The 10,256-nt window shown below is 60.4% G+C and overlaps 1 protein-coding gene across 1 annotated transcript in view; it reads left to right on the top strand.

Annotated features, from left to right (window-relative positions):
• NES (nestin) overlaps positions 1–10,244 on the top strand; it is a 10,733-nt gene extending 489 nt beyond the window's left edge. Inside the window, exons 2-6 of the mRNA XM_040635817.1 lie at positions 1,864–2,196; positions 3,173–3,297; positions 4,992–5,065; positions 5,324–6,696; positions 7,553–10,244. Coding sequence (XP_040491751.1) covers positions 1,864–2,196; positions 3,173–3,297; positions 4,992–5,065; positions 5,324–6,696; positions 7,553–10,204 — 4,557 coding nt within the window. The 3' untranslated portion in view covers positions 10,205–10,244. The remainder of the gene's footprint in view (positions 1–1,863; positions 2,197–3,172; positions 3,298–4,991; positions 5,066–5,323; positions 6,697–7,552) is intronic.
• Positions 10,245–10,256: the final 12 nt, after the last annotated feature.

Here is a 10,256-nt window from a genome sequence, read left to right as displayed (position 1 = left end):
AAACTGGATCTACCGGAGCAGAAATTCCCTCCCCAGGGTGGCTCAGCTGGTTAAGGGGCTGCCTTCGGCTCAGGTCAGGATCCCAGGGTCCTCGGATCGAGCCCCGCATGGGGCTCCCTGCTCAGTGGGGAGCCTGCTTCTCCCTCTCCTACTCCCCCTGCTGTGTTTCCTCTCTTGCTGTCTCTGTCTCTGTTAAAGAAATAAATAAAACCTTTAAAAAATAAATAAATAAAATAAGATCTTAAAAAAACCAAATCCTTCCCCAGAGATCCCCTCCATCCCCTTTTGGCCCCACTGCCCTTTACTCCGCATTCTCCACACCGTACCTGTCCCTCACTATTCTGCACAAAGACCCCCTCCTCCAGAAGGCCTTCCCCCTGCTCCCACCCAGTGAGCTCTCGGCTTCCAGACCCGTTGGACCCTCAAAGGGATGCTTTCAGGGTTCAGTCGCAGGGTGCCAGTGAGATGTTAGAACACCATCGGCACCTTACGGAGGCTCAGGAAAGTGGGGCTGCTGGTGATGAAGAGGGGCCTTCCGCTTGCTTCCTCTTCCTGGCCTGGTTCGCTCACCACCAGGGGGCACCCTCTGCCCATTAAACCCCCCCTGCCATGGAGGGCGGGATGGGGCCCCTTTCCCCGAGAACTGGGGGAGGCCTCGGCCTACCTGCAAAGTGGGTTTGTGAGCCTCGGGTCGTCCGGAAGAGCGGTAGGAAGGACGGAGGTGAGTAGTGGGGTACGCACCCCCTGCCCACATCTCCCGGTTTCCCGGTGTGTGTGCACGTGCTGCGTCTCCCAACAGAACGTATTTGTTCTTGTTTTCCAGGCGGGGTCCCTCTGTCCTCTGCAATGCCGCCTTCTCCCGGCGTCTCTATCTGCAAAACAAGCCAATGTCCAGCGGCTCCGTGAGATGCCCATCGTTGCTCCCATTTTATGGATGAAGACACCGAGTCTTAGAGGAATTCCGTGAGTGGTACCCCTCCTGGGTGTGCTCAGTAACTGGGACTCGCCCCGCTGCCTCCCGCCCCCCCAGGCCTAGGTCCCCGGGCCCCCTCCCCAGGCTCAGTAGTGGGCACGGCCTCCTCCCTCAGAAAGCCACTCCGTGGGATCGGGTTTCCCAGGCAGGCGTTCTGCTGGGCTCCAGGCTCCAGGCTCCAGCACAGCGGGGCGCACGGACGCGGGCCCGCCCCACTTCCCGAACTCCAGGGGTTAAGGCCCGGGTCCCGCCCCTTTTCCCGCCCGGCTGGCGGGAGTATGAATAGCCTCGTTCCCACTCCCGACGTTCAGTCGCTCGGCTGCTCCTCGCCCCGCCCCGTCATTGTCCCCGCCGGTCTCCTTTTCCCTCCCAGTCCGTCCTGAGAGCTTTGAGAGTTGCTGGCTTCTCCCGCTGCCCCGCGTCTCTCCACCTTCGGTGGGTCAGACTTGCGAGCAAGATGGAGGGCTGCCTGGGGGAGGAATCTTTTCAGATGTGGGAGCTCAGCCGGCGCCTGGAGGCCTACCTGGCGCGGGTGAAGGCCCTAGAGGAGCAGACGAGCTGCTCGGCGCGAGCTCGGGGCCTCCGGGCACAGACCGGGGACGCCTCCTGGCGCGCCGCGCGGACGCGAGCTGGCGGTCCTGCGGGCCCTCGTAGACCAGCGCTGGCGGGAGAAGCACGCGGCCGAGGTGGCGCGCGACAACCTGGCGGAAGAGGTGGAGGGCGTGGCAGGCCAGTGCCAGCAGCAGCGGCTGGCGCGGGAGCGGGCGGCGGCGGAGGCGGCCCGCATCCGGCGTGCGGCCGAGGCCGAGAAGTGCGCCCAGGCCCGGCTGAGCTCCCGGGCGGCGGAGCTGGAGCGCGAGCTGGAAGGCGTGTGCGCGGCTCACGAGGAGGAGCGCGCCGTCCTGAGCGCCCGGCCCCGCGCCCCCAGCCGCGCCGCGCCCGCGGCCCGCGCCCGCCCGGAGCTGGAGGAGCTGGCGCGGCAGCTGGGCGACGCGTGGCGCGGGGCCGTGCGCGGCTACCAGGAGCGCGTGGCGCGCATGGAGACGTCGCTGGGCCAGGCCCGCGAGCGCTTGGGGCGCGCCGTGCAGGGCGCCCGCGAGGGTCGCCTCGAGCTGCAGCAGCTGCAGGCGGAGCGCGGCGGCCTCCGGGAGCGCAGGGCGGCGCTGGAGCAGAGGCTGGAGGGCCGCTGGCAGGAGCGGCTGCTGGCCACCGAGAAGTTCCAGGTGACCGGGAAGGGTCGGCTAGCCGAGCAATCCCCGCGGAGCTCGGGGACCTAGGGAGGGCAGTGGGGGGTGGGGGTGGAGGTGGCTGCCCGTTCAGGGGCCGCTTCTTAGAAAGCCATACTGGTGCCAGAGGCCCGTGACTTTCCCAACTTTGTCTAGAATAGGGTGGGGATGGCGGGGTTCAGAGCCCTGTCAAAGCACACCCCTGGCCGGCCGGGGTGGACAGGCGCACCACCGTCGCAGCCTCAACACTGTCGTCGGGGCCCCCGGGCTTCTCCCTGGGCTCTGCTGCGGCTCAGAAGATGCGCAGGTCACCACTCCGGCCCCCAGCCCAGCCCCCACCCCGCCGCGCTGAGTCTGCCCCGTTCCCAACTGCTCTCCTCCCCGACAGGAGGGGGTCAGGGGCCCTCGATGTGCGGCCACCAGCCCTACTCCCATGTCACTGCTTCTCAGCTCCCCCCAGCACATTCCAGAGGCCGGGACAGCTGCTCGCCCTCACACTGCGCAGATGGGACCAGCAGCTGAGAAAACAGCCTCCCGCCTGGGCCAGACCGAGGTCTGGCCACGGTCACCTCCCACCCCTCCTCTCTGAGGAGAAAGATTCCAGAACATGTGGGAAGTGGAGGGGGTGGGGGCCTGGTGTGAGGACCGGGAGACAGTGATTGGGACACGGATTGTTGGCCTTCCAGTCCTGCGGGCTCCAGGCCTCTTGATTAATCGTTTTTCCTTCTGCGTCCACTTTTTCCCCCTCTCCTCTCTGTAACCCGTCTCCTCTCCTCCCTCACCTCCCCCTTCCTGTGGGAGCTGAAATCCCGTTCGCTCAGCATCCTCAGAGAAGGAGCCCGTGGGAGAGGCCCTGGAGCCCCCCCCCATCTTCGAGCTCCAGAGGGGCTGCTCTGGGCAGGGAGTAGGGGAGCAGAGGGAGGGCGGTGAGGGGGAGCCCGCCCCTTCACGGCCTGTCTCCCTTGTTCTGCAGCTGACCGTGGAGGCTCTGGAGCAGGAGAAGCAGGGCCTGCAGAGCCAGATTGCCCAGGTCCTGGAAGGTCGGCAGCAGCTGGCACACCTCAAGATGTCCCTCAGCCTGGAGGTGGCCACCTACAGGTATGGGACCCTCTGAGCCACCCAGGCGCACGGATGCGCACACACCGTGGGAGGCAGAGACCCCGCCGCAGGGGCCCAGAGCCATGGGTAGTGGCAACTGGGCTACCGTTGCGTTCTGTGACTCTGGGCTGATTCCTGCCATACCAGGACGTGTCCCACCGGAGCCCACCTGCTCCCCTGTGGGTTCGGGATCAAAAAAGTCTCCTGTGCCTAGGAAATCCCCTAGGAGAGGTGAGGTTGCTGAGTGGGGCGGCCTCAGGAGAGACAGCTGGACACACAAGGGGCCTCTCCATCCAGACCCGCCACCAAGGGGCTGAAAAGCCCAGTCTCTGTGTGTGTGTGTGTGTGTGTGTGTGTGTGTGTGTGCGCGCGCGCGCGCACGCTGAGGGGATGATGTCCTGGGGCAGCCCCACAAAGGAGGAATTGCGGGTTGGGGGTGGGGGTACCTGACCTGGGCCATGGTCTCCTTGTCTGGAGATGGGAGATGGGCTGGGTGACATCCAAGGCCCCTTCCATCCTGAATGTCATGGGCCTGACTCCCCTCGAGCCCTAGGGCCCTGGTTTTGCCCAGCCCCACTGCTGGTCACACTTCCTGTTGGCTCTAGAAAGGCTGAGACCGAGGAAGTGCTGCCTCTCAGTTCTGTGGCCTTGGGCAAAGCCACAGTCCCTTCTGGGACACTGGCCTGTCCGGCCTGAGGACTCAGGGATGGAGCCTGAGGAAGGTGCTTTGCCACAGGGTGGGGGCCAGGGCTGGGCACGCCACGAGACACTACCGTTAGAATTCACAGGCCACCCAGGACAGGGGCCCTGGGACAGGATCAGGAGAGCACGGGAGCAGGGCCCCTGGAGGGAAGGTCAGTGAGGGTCTTGGGATGAGGAAGAGGGCACAGAGCTCAGAGAGCAGGTGCCCCCTCGGCAAGGACAGAGGTGAGACCATGGCAAACACTAAGCAGACTCAGAGTCCGTGAGAGGAGCAGAGAGTAGATGTTCGGCATAACCCGCCCCCCCAATCCCCCCACCTGCCCCCGTCCCCTCCTCATTCCCTGCAGGGCACAGAGGCAGGGTTGTGGACACAAAGACCTCCAATGCCCTGAAAGGCTTGGGACCCAGAGTGCTTAGAGATCCCCGGATAAGGGCCTTGACCCCCAGTCAGACCGCTCAGAGGAGGGTCTGGGCGGGCTTCAGCACTGGTTTTTGAGGCATGAAAAGGATTTGGAGAGAGAGAGTGGAATTCATCTGCTTTTGTCTGTGACCAGCTTTGGGGGCCCTGGGGGAGAAGGAGGGAGCCTATCCCATGGGAACGGCCTGAGAATTCCCACTTCCCCCGGGAAGCCCCCTCCTCAGACCCTCCAGAAGGCACTGTGGACAAAGGCAGCAATTAGCATGAGAATCGGCCCCACAGGGAGGATGAGATCACTGGCCTGGGGTGGGGGGAGCTGTGTGGGTGTGCGTACACTGTGTGGACTGTGTGGGAATCTGCTGTGTCCCAAATAAGTGTGTGATGCTGTGCGACCCAGTGGGTGATAGCTCTGGGGCGTGTCAGTGGGACTCCCCGCTCACGGCTTGTGTGCGGCAGTGGAAATGAAGAGGAACCCCGCGGGGCCGAGACACCAGCTCAGCTGAATCCTCCCTGGCTGGCTTGCCAGAGGCCTGAGGGCAGACAGCTGACCCCGCGTTTCCTCCCTCATCCCCAGGACCCTCCTAGAGGCTGAGAACTCCCGGCTGCAGAGCCCCGGCAGTGGTTCCAAGGCTTCCTTCGGCTTCCAGGGTAAGAGGAGGGGCCAGACCCCCCACACACACACCTCTCCTTCTTTGCTCTTTATATCCCAGAGTGCTTCAACTCCTGGGAGACCCAGTCTAGGTCTTGACTCCTTGGCCTCCAGTAGCAGTGAGCCTACTCTCAGCCCAGCCAGTGGAAGGTGGGGGCAGGGCTCATGGGCGCTCTTGCCAGAAGTGGTAGCTGCTTTGAAGCTCCCGGCCACCACCAGTCCCTACTGACACTGTCTCTTCCCCTCTGCCTTTCCAGACCCTAAGCTGGAGCTGCATTTCCCTGGGACCCCAGAGGGCCGGCATCTGGGACCTTTGCGCTCTGCCCTGAGCCCTACTTCCCTCTCCCTGCCTTTGCCTGATGCCCTTGAGACACCTGTGCTAGGCTTTCTGAAGAACCAAGAATTCCTCCAGGCCCGTACCCCAACCTTGGCCAGCACCCCCATCCCGCCCACACTTCTGGCTCCCTGCGCTGTTACAGATGCAGAGATCAGAGCCCAGGACGCCCCCCTCTCCCTGCTCCAGCCACAGATCGGGAGGCAGCAGGCTCCAGAGGCCATGCGGGCTAAAGCCACAGTGGCTATCCCTTCCAGCGTCCTGCCAGGACCAGAGGAGCCGGGGGGTGAGCAGCAAGAGGCCAGTGCTGGCCAGTCCCCTGAGGATCATACCTCCTCGGCCCCACCCCTCAGCCATGACCCCTGTAGTTTAGAGGCTAAAGGGAGAGAGCCCAGTGGGTCTGGAATGGCCAGCAGATTCCAGGAGGAAGGTGAAGGGCAAATCTGGGGGCTGGCAGAGAAAGAAATAGCCATAGAGGTCAAAATGGTGAACAGTTTGCAGCAGGAAACACGGCAAGAAGATGGGGGTCTGAACATGAAGGAAATCCAGGATTCCCAGGGTCCTTTGGAAAAAGAAACTCTGAAGTCTGTGGAGGAGGAAATTCAAGAGCCACTGATGTCTCTGGAAAAACAGAGCCATGAGACACTGAGATCTCTAGAGAAGGAGAATCCAGAATCTCCACTGTCTTTAGAAGAAGAGAGATTAGATACATCAAAAGCTCTAGAAAAGGAGAATCAAGAGCTATTGACATCTTTAGAAGAGAAAGATGCAGAAGTAGTGAGACCTCTAGAAAACGAGACTCTAGGACTACTTAAACCTGTAGGAGAAGAGGACCCACAGACATTGCAATCTCTAGAAAAGGAGAATCAAGAACTAATGAGGTCTCTTGAAAGTAATCTAGAGGCATCTTTGTATCCAGAAAAGGAAAATCGTGACTTAGTACGGTCTCTAGAAGAGAATTTTGAGTCAATGAGAGATTTAGAAAAGGAGAATCAAGAGCCACTAAGGTCTCTGGAAGATGACAATCTAGAGAAATCAAGACTACTAGAAAAAGAGAACCAAGAGTCTCTACACCCTCCAGAAGATGAGAAGCATAAGACCTTGAGACCTCTAGAAAAAGAGAACCAGGAACCACTGAAGTCTCTAGGAGAAGAAGACCAAGAGACATCAAGGTCTCTAGAAAAAGAGAACCAGGAGCCAGTGAAGTCTCTAGAAGATGAGAACCAGGAGACATTGGGATCTTTAGAAAAAGAGAACCAGAGGTCCTTGAAGTCTCTAGAAGAGGACCAGGAGCCAGTGAGGTCTCTAGAGGAAGACCAGGAGACATCGAGGTTTCTAGAAAAAGAGAACCAGGAGCCAGTGGAGTCTCTAGAAGATGAGAATCAGGAGACATTGGGATCTCTAGAAAAAGAGAACCAGAGGTCCTTGAAGTCTCTAGAAGAAGAGAACCAGGAGCCAGTGAGGTCTCTAGAGGAAGACCAGGAGACAAGAAGACATCAAGTTTTAAAGAAAAAGAGAACCAGGAGCCAGTGAAGTCTCTAGAAGATGAGAATCAGGAGACATTGGGATCTCTAGAAAAAGAGAACCAGAGGTCCTTGAGGTCTCTAGAAGAAGAGGACCAGGAGACAATGAGGCCTCTAGAAGAAGAGAACCAGGAGCCAGTGGGGTCTCTAGTAGAAGAGCAGGCAACATTGAGACTTCTAGAAAAAGAGAACCAGGAGCCAGTGAAGTTTCTAGAAGATGAGAATCAGGAGACATTGGGATCTCTAGAAAAAGAGAACCAGAGGTCCTTGAAGTCTCTAGAAGAAGAGAAGAGGACCAGGAGACAATGAGGCCTCTAGAAGAAGAGAACCAGGAGCCAGTGGGGTCTCTAGTAGAAGAGCAGGCAACATTGAGACTTCTAGAAAAAGAGAACCAGGAGCCAGTGAAGTTTCTAGAAGATGAGAATCAGGAGACATTGGGATCTCTAGAAAAAGAGAACCAGAGGTCCTTGAGGTCTCTAGAAGAAAAGGACCAGGAGACAATGAGACCTCCAGAAGAAGAGAACCAGGAGCCAGTGGGGTCTCTAGTAGAAGAAGACCAAGCAACACTGAGACTTCTAGAAAAAGAGAACCAGGAGCCAGTGAAGTTTCTAGAAGATGAAAACCAGGAGACATTGAGATCTCAAGAAAAAGAGAACCAGGAGCCAGTGGAGTCCGTAGTAGAAGAAGACCAGGCAATATTGAGACCTCTAGAAAAGGTGAAACCAGAGCCACAAATGTCTCTTGGAAAAGACCAGGAGATCTTTAGACCTCTTGAAAATGAGAATCAACAGTTATCAAGGCTCCTAAAAGAAGAGAGTGTAGAGGCAATGAGATCTTCAGAAACAGAGGATCTAGAACCACTAAAGCCTGCAAGAGAAGACTTGGGAATATTGAAATCTCTACAAACTCAGGAGGCACTGTGGTCTCCAGAAGAAATCAATCAGGAGACAATGAAACCTCTACAAAAGGAAGCCCAAGAACCACTGGAGTCTGTGGAAGATGACCAAGAGACACTGAGGCCTCTAGAAAAGGAGAATCAGGAATCACTGAGATCTCTGGGCGGGTGGAACCTAGAGAATCTGAGACCTCCAGAAGAGCTAGCTCAGGAAAGTCAAGGGTACCTGACCGAGGAAGAGACCCCCCAGCAGAAGGAGAATCCAGAGTCGCCAAGGCCTTTGAAAGAGGAAGGACAGGAGTTGCCACCATCTGCCGACCAGCAGAGGTGGGAAGATATGGTGGGGAACCGAGAACTGGATCAGGATTTGCCCCCTGGCAGGGTGGCAGCAGGACAGGAGGCTGAGGCAAAGCTGGACGGGACGGAGTGGGGTGGCTTCGCCGGGAAGGAGTCTGTGGGGCATGGACAGGGGCAGCTGGCGGCCACCGGGGATGTCTGGAGCACAGGCGAGGGCCACCCAGGGAGCCCTGAGCCCAAAGAGCAGAGGGTCCCAGTTGAGGGAGCCAGTGGGGAGGGAGGCACTGAGGGTTTCCGGGACCCTGAAGGGCAGTCAGAGCAAGTGGGGGCGCCAGGCCTCCAAGCTCCACGGGGAGTGTCAGAGGCCAGAGAGCCAGTGTTGGAAGGTGGAGACGAGTCCCCAGGGGGTGGCCAGGCCTCCCAAGAGGTCACTTTGGGGTTAGAGACAGCTGTGGGAGAGTCTGGTGTGGGAAGCCGGCGGGGCCGAGAGCAGGAGATGGTAGGGTTGGAAGACCCAAGCCGCCTGGCCAGAGAGGAGGGGGTGGCACCACCCATGGGCGAGGAATGTTTGGAGGCAGAGAGGATGCAGGGCTTGGAAGGGCCCAGAGAGGACCCAGAGGACACAGCTGCTCTGGACCCAGAGCTTTCCACCCTGTCCAGGAAGAGCACAGCCCCCCCAGAGCCTCTCAGGGGCTGGGAGGAGGCAGAGCCCGAGGCCCCCTGGGGGGCAGAGGCCAGGCTTCCTGCCGAGACCAAGTGCCCCTCTCAGGGTGGAAGCAGTAGGGGTACCACTCAGCCCAGGCCCCTGGGGTCAGAGGAAGCAGGGGAAGAAGCAGAGCTAGCACGGGCGGCCCCCAGCCCAAGGCCCCCTGAGCCCCGGGTGCCCACCCCCATCCCTGGAGATGCCCCTGGCCTCCAGCTCCTGGCTGAGGGGAGCCAGGAGGCTGGCTGGGGCCTGGAGGGCAGAGCGCAGGCTCTGGGAAGGGTGGAGGGGGAGCGGGAGGAGTTGGGTTCTGAGGGGAGCCCTGAGGGTCTCCAGGAGGAGGGGGAGGAGAACAGAGAAGACAGCGAGGCTGACGAGCTTGGGGAGACTCTTCCTGACTCCACGCCCCTGGGCCTCTATCTCCGGTCCCCGGCCTCCCCCAGGGGGGACCTGGCTGGAGAGCAGAGGCCCTTCCCTCAAGGGGAGGCCAGAAAGGAAGGCTGGGATCCTTCTGTCCAGACCTCTGAGGGGGCCTGGCTGGGGGAAGAGGAGGAGGAGGAGGTCGGGAACAAGGAGGAGGAGGAAGGTGGTCAGGACTCTGACTTGTCAGAGGAATTTGAGGACCTGGAGACCGAGGGTTCTCTCCTGCCTGGGGTCCCTGGGGAGGCTGTGGCACCTGCAGGCCACGTGCCTCAGCTGCTCCTGGAGCCTGCAGCCTGGGATGGGGATGGGGAGTCTGATGGGTTTGCAGATGAGGAAGAAAGTGGGGAGGAGGGAGAGGAAGACAAAGAGGAAGAAGATGGGAGGGAGCCAGGGGCCGGCCGGTGGGCCCCGGGGGCCTCTGTCGGCACCCTCCCGGCCCTGAGTGGCCCTCAGAGAGGGAACTTCCTGGGGTCTGAGACCACAGGTGTCAGCGTCCCCTGGGATGACGGCTTGAGGGGCATGGCAGCCGATGTCCGCATGGCTGCCCTGGAGACTGAGTTCCCGGACAGCACAGAGCCCTCGGGCTCGGAGTCTGACCCTGTTCCCTTGGAGAGGGAGGACCAGGTCCCTGACCCTCTGGGAACCCTCAGTGGGGTGGGAGACATGGGTCTGGGAGTAGGGGACACCCTTGGTGTCAATGGCCAGGGCCCCAGCCTGAGGGAGGAGTTAGAGCGCGTGAGTGGGGGGGTGGTAAACGGGCTGCAGCAGTCTGAGGGAGGAGGGCAGGGGAAACTGGGGGGCCCCGGGGGGGACCAAGGCAGCCCCTTGGAAGAGGAGGAGGACGAGGGGGGTGCCCTGAAGTCCCCTTGGGCAGGACCTCCTCTTCACCTGGGCGCAGGCCAGTTCCTGAAGTTCACTCCGAGGGAAGGAGATGTAGACTCCTGGTCCTCAGGGGAGGACTAGAGAGAGCTCCTCCTCCCTCCCTGAGGACTGGGTGGGGGGGGGGGGGGGCCGT

The sequence above is a fragment of the Ursus maritimus genome, unplaced genomic scaffold, assembly GCF_017311325.1.
Source record: "Ursus maritimus isolate PB19 unplaced genomic scaffold, ASM1731132v1 scaffold_2, whole genome shotgun sequence".
Classification (NCBI taxonomy): Eukaryota; Metazoa; Chordata; class Mammalia; order Carnivora; family Ursidae; genus Ursus; species Ursus maritimus.
Note: the sequence above shows the minus strand (reverse complement) of the source record. Positions and strands in the feature narration are given on the sequence as shown.